This window comes from Cryptomeria japonica, chromosome 1, assembly GCF_030272615.1.
Source record: "Cryptomeria japonica chromosome 1, Sugi_1.0, whole genome shotgun sequence".
Taxonomy (NCBI): Eukaryota; Viridiplantae; Streptophyta; class Pinopsida; order Cupressales; family Cupressaceae; genus Cryptomeria; species Cryptomeria japonica.
In genome coordinates, this window is record NC_081405.1 from 10,936,572 (window position 1) to 10,953,246 (window position 16,675).

Below are 16,675 nucleotides of genomic sequence, written 5' to 3' on the forward strand. Positions count from 1 at the left end.
GTATGTTGTAATGTTCCCAATCGGACTACCTTAGGAAACAGACAATTTTTATATGTGTGCAAGCTGAAATTATAAAAATTACCGAAGAAAATTCCAAACCCCACTGAAATAAATGCTGATCAGCAATATAATTAGCAGCAACAAACTCTTAATCAAAATATTCAACCATGAGCAGTGGATCCAACCATAGTTTGAGGACTCACTGAGTACTCGGCAGGACTCTCTCAGCTTGCAAGCCCTCAGGGTGGCCGAGGTGAGTTGCCCAGGGCTCCCGAGCTGAGTCTGGCTGAGTACTAGATTGAGTCCTGCTCCAAGCCTCCCGAGTCCTGAGCCTAGACTCTTTTGGCGGCTGAACAAGTGACTGAAATTTCAAATTTTGAGAGGTTGAGGGTCATATGATAGGTGTAATAGTTGAATTATGACACCAGTTGATAGTCAAATTAGATTTTTATTTTTTGTAAAATGCATTGATTTCAGTCTATGCTGAGTTTTTTGCCAAGTCTGTGCCAAGTCCCGAGTCCAAGTCAAAATTTGGGGCTGCCAAGTCAAATCCGAGTCTGAGTTTTTAAAACTTTTGATCCAACAACCAACAGTGCTGATTTGATTTTTAGAAACAGCAGATCTGAACTATTTATGGCTGATATGAGCTTAGAAGCCCCTATATGACGAAGATATAATAAATATAACAGTAGATCCGAGTATTAATTGTTGATGATTAATGATGACAGTCAGTGCAATTAGCAAACAAATTATTTGTTAGCAGCAATAAACCATTGAGCAAACATGGTTAGGCCTGCCTTTGATATTTTATTGCTTCCAACATATAAATGACAACAAATTCCAGTTACACATACTGCACCAGCTCCCTAAATTGTTGAGACATGGACCAGCTAGGACTCGAACCTAGGACCTTCCATACGCTGCTGGAGTGCTCTACCACTGAGCTACTGGCCCCTCTTGGAGCAGTCCATCGTCAGTCCGGGTGTGGCTTATTTCCAACACCAACACCCCCCCTTAAGCCACACCTCTCGTGTGCTTGGGGCTCCTAGCGTGGACCGGGCTCTGATACCATGTTGAGACATAGACCAGCTAGGACTCGAACCTAGGACCTTCCATACGCTGCTGGAGTGCTCTATCACTGAGCTACTGGCCCCTCTTGGACCAGTCCATTGTCAGTCCGGGTGTGGCTTATTTCCAACACCAACATAAATGGTATGGCAACCCCCTTCATCTGCTGGTTTGGTGGTGAAGAGGGTTTGAGGGTTGCAGTAGCATTAAAACTCCAGGTGCAACCTTTGAAATGCTGCACAACAATGGTATGCTGATCAGAAGTAGTAGTGTGGCAGCTAGAAACAGAAATAAATGCCTGGAAACCCTTCGCCAATCACTGGATAATTATTGATCAGATCTGTATGGCGCTTCTTTACCCTTGTATGGCAGATGGGAGTGACGTTGACAGCAGCAATAATGTCTGAGAATCCTTTAGAAACAACAATAATATCTTAAATGCCTCTAAATCAGCAACCTTTGACTGTATGAGCACTGAAACACTAATAATGCAAGATCTAAATGAGATGCAGCAGCAAAATGCAATCTTAGCAGTCCAAATGATGATAACAGCAAGCTCAAAGCTGGGCACTGCAATAAGTTTCTTTCAAACTATGAGAAATTTGAATATTATGACCATATCAGTAGATTTGCTTGCAAATACTCTATTGATTAAATCCTTGTTAATCATATCTTTAATAAATTCTTCAACAAATCAACACACGTAATTCCAAGATGAAATCATGCCTCATGGACGAGGGTTTTCATTTTCAAATTCAAATATTGAAACTTATAGAGCTTTTGTTGTCTGGATCTCCCACAGCAACTGTTTTTGTTCCTGAATACTTCAATCATCAAAATGAAGGAATAACAAAATGACAAAGGCAATGTACCTTCTTTTATAGTTTCTTTTTGGGGCCTCCATTTGAATTTACTTTTCCTTCCAAATGTTTAAAAACATTTTATATTTTACGTTTTTCTCCAAGTGTTTAAAGTTTAGACACACTTTAAAGAAAAGTGTTACATCAAGTGTCTAAAACACTTTTTGAATTACACATTAAATTAAGTGTTTAAAACTTTTTTTAAATGTAATACTAAATTGTGTTTTTTTGTAAATAAAGCGATTGGGCCCAACATAAATTATTATTATTATTCGCCTTATTTTATCTCTTAGGCTATAAAAAATAAAAATAGGGTATTGGTTCTCAGTTAATTCTTTTAGTTTTGAAAAGGGAACATGACATACGTGCGATAAAAGATCTTGCAGTTATGGAAAAGAATGCATAGAGAAAATTATACCATGACAAGATGATTTTAAAGGAGAAAATGTTTTTGGTAGAAAAATCCACACTCTAAACAAAAGCAATTGTTTTTTTCAGGAACTAAGAGGTTACAACACAAATCTTAGGCTATGCCTATACAGGAGTACCATTGTACCTGCAAGTCAATCATACAATCCATCAATACTCCATCCTTTAACAGTTAACACCAATAATTAGGCAAAACCGAAGCCACAAACCACAAGTTGTTTGCTAAAACCACGAGTCAAAACAATAACCCAAAATGGTTGTATGGTTGGCCCAAATGCCAATGCCAAAGTTGGTCATGTCTTCTCTGCTAAAAATAGAAAATGCTCTCACAGCTGTCATAACCTGTCATAATGTTTATCACAGTTGACTCCTCAATATGGGTGCTCCATTTTGGCGTATTCAAATCCATTGAAAGATAATGCTTTAGGACTTGTCATAATGTTAGTCAAGATTCCAATGTATCTCCCTTATAATCATTCTCTTACATGTCATACGAATTTGTCATAACTCCTATCTTACAATGCCATAATGATGTTAGATGTTATTCCAACCTCTTACACACCTCCCAAAGTATTCGACACATGTGAAAATGCCAACACAAAGTGGGATGCTTCCCTGCTATGAGGCCAAAATAAGAAATAAATACAAATAATTAATAAATTGGAACATTAGGATGCAAGTTGGAGACAACTTTCCCACGATTTTGAACATTGAACTTTCTTCAGTGTGGCTGTTGTTTGTTTGGATAAACACTGAAAATTACCAGATTATGCAGCATTTCTCTCTTTCATCCACTTTAGATAGCCCTTAGGTGCAGTACCAAAGAATAGGATCCTGATAAACCACTTATTTTCTGTAGATTGCTGTGTTGAATGACCTTGGTGAATTGGCTGCCTTCCAAAAGGGGCTGACGGAAAATGTTTGATATCAGTTTTATTTTTCTTTCAATATTAAAGATGATAGCGATTGTAATAATCAATTCTAATTTTAGTCCACATTTTATGAAAGGTAACTTGGTGAATTTTAAAGAATTTATATCGTATGATTTTCATGATATTGAAAGGTGATTGAAGAACAGGTCTCGTATGCAGATTCTGTCTTCCAAACTTCATGGCATATATATTTTCAGTCCATTTTTGCTTAATGGATAATAAAGTTTGAAACCTGTGTTCCATAGCGATCCTAGGGTTGTCCCATTGACGCCTTGTGTGCCCGCATTGATCCCACTAAGCTGTGCCAGATGACACCTCGTGTGCCTAAGAAGTCTCAAACTCCCTCATATTTTTAATCTGAAAAAAGAAAAAGGGTATTTTGACAATGTGATCGGATATTTAGTTTCATAAAAGTTTTAAGTGTATATCAGCGTTCCTCACTTTTTGAGTGTGACTTTCAATGATCAATTTGAATGTTTATTGCTCTTTAGAATGGTCAATTTCAGCTCTTTAGAATGTTTAATGATGTTTTACAGTTTAAATATATAAACGGAAAGCCACAAAATATGATTTTGATGATTTTATCGTTTTATGTGTGCATGTGTGTATGTATACTCTCACACATGTACAAAGTTTTTTTTTTTTTTGCCGTCCTAGAAATGTGAACCCACGTCCTCCTGTCCTGGAAATTCTGAGAGATATTTGACTTTCAGCCCTTCAGAATGTTTAATGACATTTAACACTTAATAATATGGTCAAAAGTTATAAAATATGTTTTTTATCATTTTCTTGTGCGTTTTGTCTTCGGGCTCCCTTGGGCAAACATTTTGCAGTTGCATAGATGTGTCCCGTATTCTCCATCATAAAATCTTGAAGTGACATAGATATAATTTATAAACATATTGCCCCACATGCAAACTAGCAGGCCACACTTTACTCAGATAAACCAATCAAGTTGTCCATTGTGCAGATTGTGTACGAAGGTTACATCTATTTTCCGTTTTAGTGACAAATCTACTTTTGTTTGGGATATATTATATCTGTATTTTAGTAAGTATCTCATCTCGAGTGATGTCTTGCACGGTAATTCTTAAGTGGTCCCAACTCTTGAAGTTATGGTTTGAGAGTCTTGCAATGGAAACTGCATTCACAATTCTTCAGAAGCATATTATGTTGTATTTTTGGAATGAGCCACAAGCATACTAGTGATACACAAGAATCCATAATGTAATGACACTCTTCTAATTTTGTTTGTTGCATTGAGACTTTGTTGAATGTTATGTTTCTTTGTACACATTCTTTCAGCCAGAGAAGACGGAGGAGGAGGAATTCAACACTGGCCCTCTTTCTGTCCTTATGATGAGTGTGAAAAACAACACACAGGTATGATGGTTGTTATTGTGGAAACAATTAAAACAAGATTTTAATTGAAAGATTTTTTAGTTGAAATTTGCATTTACAATTGTGGCTTTTGTCCGCAAACGTTTGACTTTACATGAATAAATTGTCTCCTTTTTGTACCACAGGTTCTGATAAATTGTAGAAACAACAAGAAACTCCTTGGACGAGTTAGAGCCTTTGATAGGCATTGCAACATGGTTCTGGAGAATGTTAAAGAAATGTGGACAGAGGTTGGTGAATATGCTTCATCTTCTTGAACTTTTATACATTCTATCGGTGCATTTATTGACAGGGAAGTTTACAGATTGCTCCTCGCATCTAAAAACACTCATTTTGATTCTACTGATGTGTACAGGTCCCAAAGACGGGGAAAGGGAAGAAGGCGGCCCAGCCTGTCAACAAGGATAGATTCATTAGCAAAATGTTCCTTCGTGGAGATTCTGTGATTATTGTTCTAAGAAATCCAAAGTGATTTACAGCTTTGCTTAAGTTGTTTGACTCCAATTAAGTGTGTAGATATGTAGGTAGGGTTAGAAGAGGAATTTTTATGTTCGGAAGTTTCAAAAAACTTGGGAACATTTGTGGTTGAGAACATTAAATTGAGGCAATCTTTTATCTTTTAGTTCACATCATAATATTGCAGTTAATAGGACCCTTGAGAACACACATTGTTTGTCAGCTAATATTTGTAAGGAGGTTTGAGAGCTAGTTAACATGTCTACGAGTTATATTTTGGCTTTGATAACAGCTAGAACCATTGATGGGTTGGGGATTCCATCATAAACAGATCATGAGTTGGTTTCATAAATTTCTGGATTAAACTGTACAATCTTTTCATTGTCAACATTTCGGATCATACTTCATCAGGATGAGTACTTAAAGACTTAATATTAATCTCTAAGATGTTGTTGGTAAAGTAGAGTTATAATTTAACACTCTACTTTGAACTCAATTTGTCAGATTGGCAGCAAACAAATTGCAGTAAGAAATAATTCCTCATTTCTCCATGCTTAATATTAGACCACATAGCAAAGAGCATCTGATCTGATTAAACCTTGCAAGCACCAAGAGGTAAATGAGCATCAAATGCAGTTTTATTTTACCATGTTGAGCCCGAGACTGTTCGGACATAATCTAGGTAAATAACGTGTTCTGTAGTGTAGCTAGACACTGACAATCTGAAGCTATGTTAGTTTGTAAACGAACGAAGTTATGCTCGACTTCAGCAAGGGGTAAATGAGAATTTTGTTAAAACACATAATATTGCATTTAGTTTAATAGTGTAATTAGAGAGAATTTCAACACAATCCCTGGTGAAGAGCCAAAATTGTTTATTAAGCCAACTTATAAAACTCTGGCATTCCGAATATAAGACTTATAATTGGAGTTTTTGTACTTTCCTTTCCTTAAAATTATCGATAAATGTTCTCTAAACATTCGATCTTGTGGCGATACCAGGCCTAGCAATCTTTCCACCTCTTTTATGGATACGTATTTTCAGTTGTAGAAAATGTTTCCAAGGTTTTTAGAACCATCATCTAATTTTTTAAGTCAACATTGCACAATTCACCTTTTGTAATAAAACATTAGGTGGTTATTATCATGTGACTTAGAAATGACAAGGAGTGGATTTTACAATTTTTTTCTAGAGGAGCCATCTATGGAAAGAGGAAAGCTTTCATGAAAGAGATTTTTCTTCTTGCTTGAAATTCAATATATATACTTATAGTAGGAAACTATGCATTGGACTTAGAGATGAGTAGATTTTACAATTTTATTTTTTTTCCAGAGGAGCCATCTATGGAAAGAGGAAAGCTTTCATAAAAGAGATTTTTCTTCTTGCTTGAAATTCAATATATATGCTTGTAGTAGGAAATTATGCATTGATTTAGTAGGTTATAAATTATGAAATATAAACAAAAGAAATCAAGGGGTAAATAATATCAACTGCATTGACGGGGTGAATAATATAATTTATTATGAAGAGGCCTGTTTTTTTGAAATCTTCTCAGTTAGAGGCACCAACTTCCAAGAGTATAATGTGATATTTGTTTGAGACTTAGGGCATGTCCCCATGCTGCTGCTTAGCTTATTTTGGCTAGTAGCATCTGCTCAACTTTATAAGGAGTAATTTGTGGAGCAGGTGGCCCCATGGAAAGTAAAATGGAGATAAAAAAAAATAGTAATATCATCTGAAATCATTTTTTATAAATGAAATATTAGCAATATTTTTGCAAATAAAAAGGAGATTAAAAAAAATAGTAAAAGCCACATGTTTGTTTTTTCAATAAGGAGCAACTGCTTATTTCTAGCCCCCCTTTTTTTGTCAAAGCTTATTTTCAACATTTAAGCAATTGCTGCTCCACTAAAATAGGTGAATTAAAAGTTTATATGGGAATACTCTGGCTGCTTAAATTTAAGTAGAAAATGTTGATAAGCAGTCGCATGGAGACGACATGGGTTTGTTCTCATATTCTCTACAATATGCTGCTCAAAAACTTGCTCACAAATCTTCAAATATGCTATAAAACTTGGTTTAGATATCCTTCAAATTTTTAATTTTTAGTGCTTTAAAAAATGCACTATATCTTCCTTACGATATGCTCTAAAGATGAATTATATTCAATATTTTTCTTACGTTAGAAAACTCTTTCAACCTCTTCAAATATCTTCAACAAGGATATACAACTTTTCATTTTAAAAGCATCTTTTCACCCTCAAATTGGGTGCCTAGATAGGGTTGACCCAAAACAACAAAGTATTGAATTTAATTTAAATTTGAAATCCTCAAAATGGGGTGCCCAATATGGTCGGCCTCGTGCACAAACAAAATATTTGCAATTTTTAATTTATTTCTTTTACTTCCCCAAGAGGGGCACCAACCAAGGGGGGACACAAATATTCATTTCATGTTAAATTTTATTCCAAAACAATGCCACTAACATTCATCCACGAACTCCTTCATCAACCTTTGACAATTCGATTTTCCAACATATGCTATTTTAAGAATTTGACTTTAAAATAATTGTCAAACCAAGAAAAGTAAATCAAGTTCTACACTATTTATCAAGGATTGATATAGAGAAGGATATGGGTCAATTGATAGTGAGTTTCTTGATGCATACCTATTTAAAGTGAAAGCGAGTTTCTAGAAAAAATAAATTAGTGTAGAAATATTAGCTAAAGTGAGTTTCTAGAAAAGATCACAAAAGAAGAGAGAGAGGGTTGACAATTTGGTCATTACTTTATACATTGATTTACGTTATTGGAAAAGATAAGGTGATAAGGTGAAAGGAATACACATAAAGGATCTTAGGTGGCCATAACTCTAGAGACAACATTGGCAAGGCGGTGTTATTGATTGGCCTTTGGTGGTGAACATTTTTCAAATATACAAAATAGATATGCTCAAAATGTGATGTATGCTAGACGATAGATAAACTCACAAGTGATGAAATGCCTTTGTGGCCAATTATAGCACTAACCCATTTGAAAACTAGAAAATTGATTTCATTGTTCTCATAGGTCCCCTAGCCCATTAGTCCCACTTATATTTCATTATAATAGATACAAAGTATTTGACTAGGTGGGTAAACATTAGACCTATAAGGGATAGTACAACAAAGATTGCAAGAAGATTCATTTATGAGAAAAAAAAAAGATTCATTTACGAGAATATTATCATGTGGTTTGGGTATACTCTCATTATTACAAGTTATCAAGGCAAAGAATTTGGGAATGACATTATTATAGAGTTGTTAAAGAATTTTATGATAATGCACAATGCGAGTATCCCTTACTATCCTCAAGCCAATAACACAAGTGAAGTTTTCATTAAGATTCAAGTATTGAATTAACTAAGATGTGCAATATAAATGCATTGAATTGGGACTTAAAGATATCAATGGTACTCCGGCCATTTAGAATAACTTGCAAAAGGTTAACCAAATTTCTTTCATTTCAATTAGTGTATGGCGTAGATGTTTTAGTACATGTGCAATATATGGTACCAAACTTAAGGTTGGATAGTACATTAAGATTAAACTATGATGATTATACCATATAGAGATTGATAGGCTTAATAAGTAGATGGGAAAATATTAATTATAGCCTATAGCCAAACTCAAGTGAAAAGAAGGCAAAATATATGGTGTGATAGGAACATTAAGAATAAACAACTAGAGCCTAAAGATGCAATATTGTTGCGAGAAAGTGGACTTAAGAAGCCTAAAAAATTGAAGATAAGACAACTTGGTCCTTATAAAATTGATAACATTTTGACATTGTATTATCTAAATGGAGCTAGGTTGAAACCATATTAAGTGACCAAGAGAAGAACCTGGTAGGGGAAGTTGGTATGTAAGACGCACCTTATATTTATGTATCATAGTCTATATTATTGTAGGAAAAGAAGCAATAAACTAGGCCAATAAACAAACATATATTTACTTATCAAAATCAAGACAAAGAGTAAGCACATGGAAAGGAAGGCTATAAAAATAATGTAAATGCATTGCACATAGGAACAGATAATCTAGAAGATATGAAAGATTAAATATAGGAGATAATAGAGAATAGTGTGTAATAAATGATATAATATAATGCAATGATGCAATAGTGGCATACATTGTAATAGGGCATATACAAAGAGTATGCAATGAGAACATGAAGAATATAATAGTCTTTTGATTATATCTTATGAATATACGAATGGCGTATGAATACATGCATATTTTCTTTTGTTTATTATATAATATTACTTATTTTATTTATTTTTCTTCATTAGGCATCACAATGAATTAAATACAACTTTAGAAAGATAAAATCAAACTATTGAACTCCATATTATTTTTATCAATAACCAACAATTTGATTTGAATTATTGGCACCAAGTAAGACCTCACCACCTTCATAATTTTTGTAATTGAAGAATCACTCCTCATGAGGATTCATGCAATTTGAGGCATTGAAATTAATAAGGAAAGAATCATCACTAGCCAAGTTAATAGAAATAAACTACGAATCACTAACGTCACCATAAGAGGATTTCTTAGTGGAAAAATCATCAAAATTCTTCTTTTTTTTGCTTTATTTCTTCATGTGGCCCCACTTTCCATAGTTCATAAAATTCACCTTTTTCTTCCTAGGGATTGTGGCTCATCCTTTTTTGATTTGGATATGTTCCCTTTCTAAATTTCCTTTATTCCTAACCTTTAAACATGCAATGCATCTTTGGAAGCCTCGTGCATGGAATTTTCTCCTCATCTATTCACTAAGAAAAGTTGAAACAAGGTATCCATATTAGGCTCTACATTACCACCATTGATAGGAATAATTAAAATTTTCCATGATTTAGGCAAGGAACAAAGTGGTAACATGCATTTATCCTCATCAATTTTATTATCTACTAAACCTAGTTAACTTAAAGATCGATAAAAAGTGCTATGATGCTCAACATCAAAGTCTCCTCCACTTTTATGGTGTCCAATGGTATAATTTATTTTTTAGACTCTTCATTTGGTAAATATGACCTATTCTCTTACATAGGCTAAATTTGATGGCATACTTTAAGACATTCGAGAGAATAATATTTGCAAGACATAACCAAATGGTTCCCCATGCATTCTTCTCCAACACTTTCTATTATTCCTTAAAGATTTTTATAGGTTTTACTTCATTTACAACTTCTCTCGATTGATCCTTATCCAAGAGATCTTAGCCTCCACAAATTGTACCAAAGCCATTGAATTTATCAATATTTTAAAAGGAAATGATAGCCATGGCACCAAGAGATCTATTAAACCATTAAGTTCAAAGCTTCCACTATAGCCAAAATACTCACAACACTTCCAAGTAAGTTGTACCTCTTTAATCAAAACCAAAGCTTAGATATCAAAGGTTGAGAAATACGATAAACCAATACAATAAAAGTTTAGACACATAGCAACCAAATTTAATATATAGATTAATTTAACATGTGGTTAACCATTAAAATATATTAGGAGAAGCATCTATTGACAAAGTCATATAAAACACACAATACTAGAATTTATGTAGAGAAACTATAAGAGTTGGTACTGTATGCTCTATACCATGCAAAATTTGGTTGAAGATTGTTGCCACCCAAGATCTAGGAACTTCTAAGAAAGCACATGAAAAATTAGCTATGAGAGAAAAACGATATTATATTAAAGCACAAAAATGATATACTGATAAACAACATGACTGAGATTATAAAGGTAACCCCTTGGTTATATAGGCTAAGGTGAACATAGGTGTAGTGTCGCACATTGTATCCTCATATAATTCATACTCATTTGGGCCTCACTTTTGTCCTTTTCCCTTCATGCCCCAATTCTAATTGATTGTGATCAAGCCAGTGCAAGATCTGGAATCTTAGCTCCTTGACCTTGATTTTATCTTAGGAGGTGAGGACTATGACACCTAGCAACCCTACTCCTCCTGGACTATAGTGCCTAGTGCTAGGGTCCAATCAAAAGGGGACAAAATTTGAACCTGCAACGATTGGTAAATTGTTGGGTGGTTAAGTGCTCCCCAATGTTGGCCTTTTCAAATTTTCAACACGTTTGATGAAGTTGAGTATAAAACAAAGTCTCACCCCTCATTTTAAACATATCCCATTTCCTAATTGAATTATCATCAAGTAATTTTTATTTGGGAAAGCAATCAGACATCCTCAAGGCAGCGAAGGAGAGATCAAGTATTCAAGCATTCGAGTTAGCATTCATGATCAATTTTTTGTGTTTCCTCTATGAGTGAAGACATGCATGAACTCCCATCTACCAAAATCAACCTTACATGAATCTTAAAGGAAAGAATATCATATTCATAGCAAAGGTATAACATTCCAATTCAACTCTTCTTAAAGGTTTTTAGCCCATGCCTAATCAAAGGCACACTTTGTTTTTTACCATCGTTGTTGTAGGGGAGTTCAATTCATACCCGAGGTTTGATTTAGGGAAGCCCCTACATAGCCCAACACTTTTCCTCTCTTTTTTGTGTGTAGATGACAAATTCAATTATAGAGAGTTGAAAATCTAGAAACTGTAGACAAACTTATACAATTTCAAATTCAAAAAATGCAAAAAACACTGGACACTATTTGTGGCAAAAGTGTTTCACTTTTATGCTGAAATTTTAGGTGGACAATATATAGAGCATCATGCTCTAGATTTTTCACACCTAAGCTAACAAAAACACCCCTTGGACAATGGCACCTATCCACAGTGTTCGACACTTTCATGCCTAGATTGCAGACATAGGTTCTTATCTGTATCACATTTTCATATTTGAGTTTCTCTCCTAATTTATAGTTCTATTTATTTCTATTCATGTTGTTTCTTGTCAAAATCCCTATGTCTTGCGTTATTTCTCATCCTATATTATCTAATTATATGAAGAAAAAAAAAATAGTACTCAACCATAAGTCCCCAGCTCCCCCAAGGGTCTAAAATTGGGCCTAATTGATGTTTCTTTAATGAATGTTGATGTCAATGGGTTTGATTCCTAATTTTCATATTTAGACTAGGAAAATCCATTTTCATCCATTTCATTTTGGTGAACCCGATGTTTCTTGCATAATTTATGAATTGGATGTTTAGATATGAGTTTAATTACATATCAAAATTAGATTTGGAGACATTACTTGATCTTTTATGTGCTTTGATTATCTTTCTTTAGCTCATATTTCTTAAATAGGTGCTTAATTAATCATTTCCCTCCTATTTTACATTATTTAATCACTTGTTGCATTGCAATAATTACATATCAATTTTTATTTTCTTTCATCATCATTCACTATTGCATAGAAGACATTGAGATCATAAACCAATTCCATTAGATTTCCCTTCCTACTTTGTTGGAGCTTGTGCTTGTGCATGATTTTCAGAACCCTGTGAGTTTGGATAGTTGTGTTGAGGTGCTTGGACATTCCAATCCTCTAAATGAAATTGATATTTCCATGGCCATACATACATTTCTACCTAGTGTTTCTACATACATGTTTTCTATCATGGATACCATTGCATAATTTGGCAATGTTATCCATGTTAGTAGTGGGTGGAATCCTATTAATCAATATTCCTATGTTGTACCTTCAACCAATCTCCCTTTTGTTTCCCAACCATCTCCTCAACCTACCTACCACAATGTTCCTCTTATCTATCATAGTATACCTTCAAACCCTCCATCACAATCCAATTTTTGCCAACTAAATTTATCCATCAAAGCTACCAGAAATCACTTGTTGCAAAATGTTTCATCTTTAAAACAACAATTAGCTAACATAACCTGATCCATGTCCATTATTCCTACATAATCTATAGCTAGCCCACTTTCCATGGACAACATTTGTACTCCTCTTCCACAACACATTGAAGTTCCCCGTTTGAAGAAATATAAGGCACAAGGTGACCCCCACACTAATGTGAAAATATTTTCTACTTTGTGTAGTGACTTCTTCTATGATTGAAAGCTTCTTTAAAAAAAATTTGCTCATTTTTTAAAAGACAAAGCTTTGGAAGCATTCTGCTCTTTGACTAGTTATTCAATTAACACTTTCAACAATTTGTTGATGCATTCATTCAACACTTTCAAAATAATAATGGGCCACAAATTACTAAATGATTGATTTAATGTATTGTAAACAAGGTGATAAAGAAAAAGTGACTAATTTTGCTGGTAGACATAAACATTTGCATGCATAAATTGCTTATCCTATTCTTGGTGTTGATGTTCAAAGGATTTTGATTAATAATTTGTAAAAGGACATTGGAAAAAATATTCTATTTTGTGAATTCACATCTTTCACACAATTATGCACAACACTTCATAATTATCAACTCCAAGTTAGTCAATATGAAGCTTCTTCATTTTTTACTCAAGTTGATAAGAATGAAGATGCTCATCAAACATTTCAAAACTTTAGAAAACAAAACAAAATATTTCTTAAAATCAATAGTATATAATTGTTCCAATTATATTGATACTCAAGTGATAGCTACAAGAAATCCTTTTAACTTTGCTTTTAAATTCAAGCATCACAACTTCACACCTTTTTCCAATTCCTTGCATAGTGTGATGCTTAAATTGATTAACAATAGTAGACATAAAATGTAGTGAAAGAGAACACTGACAAGGACATTGTGCCAAGGCTCGTGATCTTGTTTTCCAAAATGATTTTTCTCCCAAGTAGTGAAATGCTAATTTGATCCCACTTTTGCATCCTTCAACCAATCTTAGAGAGGAAAATTACCTAAATCAACCTCATCAAAGGTTGAATTTGTCAATGCATAATGATTATTCTTATTCTCCTCCTCTTTGGATTAGCTCTCTTATTGTGATGAAATTGGATGAAGATTTTACCAATAATAATGAGATTATTAATGACTTTGATGATATGTATCAAGTCGTTGAAATTAATTATGAATTATCTTCAATATTTTCAAAAGATTTAACTCTAGCTCCTATTGACACATATAATGATTAATCATTAGAGCATGGTCCTTACTTGGCACTAGCAATATATACATCTACCATACTAGTTGTGGTTCCTTTAACATCTTGTCCACCATCTCTAAATCATGTTAATCAAGATTGGGAGGTGAACGATTTGCTAGTCACTTATGAAGTAGATTATTTTTTCTATTTGCTTGCATGTAATGTTATCCTCGTAATATGATGCTTGGTGTTTCTTAGTGTTTTGTTAAAAGTTGTTTTGATAACCCTTGTTTCTCCATTGGCACAAGGCAACAAGAGACCAATCCTCTTATAACATTCCTCTATTTGTATCTCACTTCTATATGTTGTTTACAAGTTATGTCGTAAATGTGCTTTTGTGTTGTCTACTTGGGGATGATGCAAAGTGTTGAGATCAATATTTTGGTCTCTTACATGTTGACCCAAAAATAATTTTTTTGTTCATCTTAAGTGATCTTCTTGTATTGTGTTTTTAGTTGCACGACCTTTTGGGGATGAGGTCAAATAATAACAATCATACTTAATATACATGATTTATCTGATGCACATATTTATACTAGATATTGGATCCCTTATGTGTTGCAAGGTTGATTAGAATGAGTCGCTTATGTGTTGTCATTGATGTCAACATGCTTTGGTTGTCATTAGTGATTGATTGATATAAGTGATGTTCAGTTTTCTGTGCAGTTGTGCTTAGATATTTGCTCTGCGTATCTTCTATGTTTCACATCTATTCATGCAGTTTGGATATGTTGTTAAGATACATTTAAAGATGATATATTCTAGATTTGGTGCTCCAGATTGATATGATAAAGAAGTTGTGTTTACCAGTATGTTTGACAGTGTTTTCATATGAAATGCATGCTTCACATTTCTCCGCGTTATGGTTTCTAGCATTGAGGTTTTGGAATTAATTTGATAATGTCCTTAGCTTCATTCTATTTAGTTGGCATGTATTTTTGGTATTTAGAAGCATGGTTTCAAGTTCGATGGTATTTACCCTAGGTTTGATCGACCTCGGGTGTTTACACTTCATATTGTTGCTTTGATGATTATGGATTTTTGTATAACATTTTTGATGATTATTTTGGTCCTAGTTAAGATGTGTTGTGGTCCAGTTTGCATTCTTTTCGACTATGGGAATGTTTAGTGCTGACCTAATTTGAATTGTGTTTAGTTAAGTTGCTTAGCTGACCTTGGGAGATTTTGCATATGAGAGGATGATATACATAATGGTGTGTGGATGTTTTGTATGTTTGAGTGTGAAATAAAGTGAAATGTGATGAAGGTCTGTGAAAGAGGATCTATCTTCCTGATTGTTTGATAACTGGTATTGAGCTGATGAGAAGTGTTGAGTAGTGTGAGCTTTCATGTGCTAGCTACTAGAAGTAGTGAGTCGAAGGTATCTACAGATCTTGTGGTTGTAGAAGTACATTAGTGGTGGATTATTTCTCTTTTATTCTTCTTCAGTAGTGAGCCCTCCGCAGAGAACCTTTCTTTCTTTCTCTTGAGCAGTGAGCATTTTTTTGTAAAAATCATGTTAATTGGTGTCACCCTAACATGTGTTCATATATTGAGAATAAATTGTTTGTAGTTTTTCTCCTAATAGGGTTCTCCACGTACAATTTGGTGTCTCAGTTTGTATGGTGTGGTCTAGTGTTTCATTTCCATATCTTTCTGTGGATTATGTGTTAAAGTTAAGTTGTTGTAGATCTGATTTAAGAAATAGATTTAAGATTTATACAATTGATTCACCCCCCTTCCCAATTGTCTTGTGCATTAGAATATTCAATAATTGGTGTTAGAGATTTTGTTCCTTAGAGAAGAGCTTAACTGCTTGAGGAGATCCTGATGGCGCAAAAATTAAAAATCCCTATGTTTGATGAATCTGACTATGCTTTCTGGAAAGCAAAGATGCAAGGTTACTTGATTTCTCTTGGCTATGAAATATGGAAGTGTATTACAAATAAGTACATTAAATTGTAGAATGGGGTGAACACTCTAGATGAGATCAAGGATTTTGAAGACAATGAAAAGGCAAGGTTTTCTATCTTTGAGCTCTTTCTAAGACTAAATTAACGGAGGTTGTATCTTTGGAGATTTCTTATGAAGTTTGGGAAAAATTAGAAAAGACTTATGAAGGAGATGATATTGTTAAGGAATATAAGTTGTAGAATGCTAAAACAAAATATGAATGCATGTAGATGGATAAAGAAGACAATATAACTAGCTACTTGCAGAAGATAGATAATGTTGTAAGTAAGATCATAGGTCTTGGAGGTAACTTACCAAAAGATGAAGTTGTGGAAAAGGTACTCAAAACTCTTACTAAACCCTATAGCTCTAAAGTTTCAGAAATAGAAGAATCACATAATCAAAATAAGTACACTAGAGAATACTTCTATGGCTCTTTACTTGCTTTTGAGATGAGAGAATGGTGTACTACTAGTGCAAGAAAAAGACAACATTTGAGGCTACTAAATCGGC

At 33.9% G+C, this 16,675-nt stretch overlaps 1 protein-coding gene across 1 annotated transcript in view; it reads left to right on the forward strand.

Moving 5' to 3' along the window:
• The window catches only part of LOC131036647 (uncharacterized), a 38,523-nt gene extending 32,945 nt beyond the window's left edge, over nucleotides 1–5,578 (forward strand). Inside the window, exons 3-5 of the mRNA XM_057968584.2 lie at nucleotides 4,595–4,672; nucleotides 4,816–4,920; nucleotides 5,046–5,578. Coding sequence (XP_057824567.1) covers nucleotides 4,595–4,672; nucleotides 4,816–4,920; nucleotides 5,046–5,162 — 300 coding nt within the window. The 3' untranslated portion in view covers nucleotides 5,163–5,578. The remainder of the gene's footprint in view (nucleotides 1–4,594; nucleotides 4,673–4,815; nucleotides 4,921–5,045) is intronic.
• The last annotated feature ends 11,097 nt before the right edge of the window (nucleotides 5,579–16,675 follow it).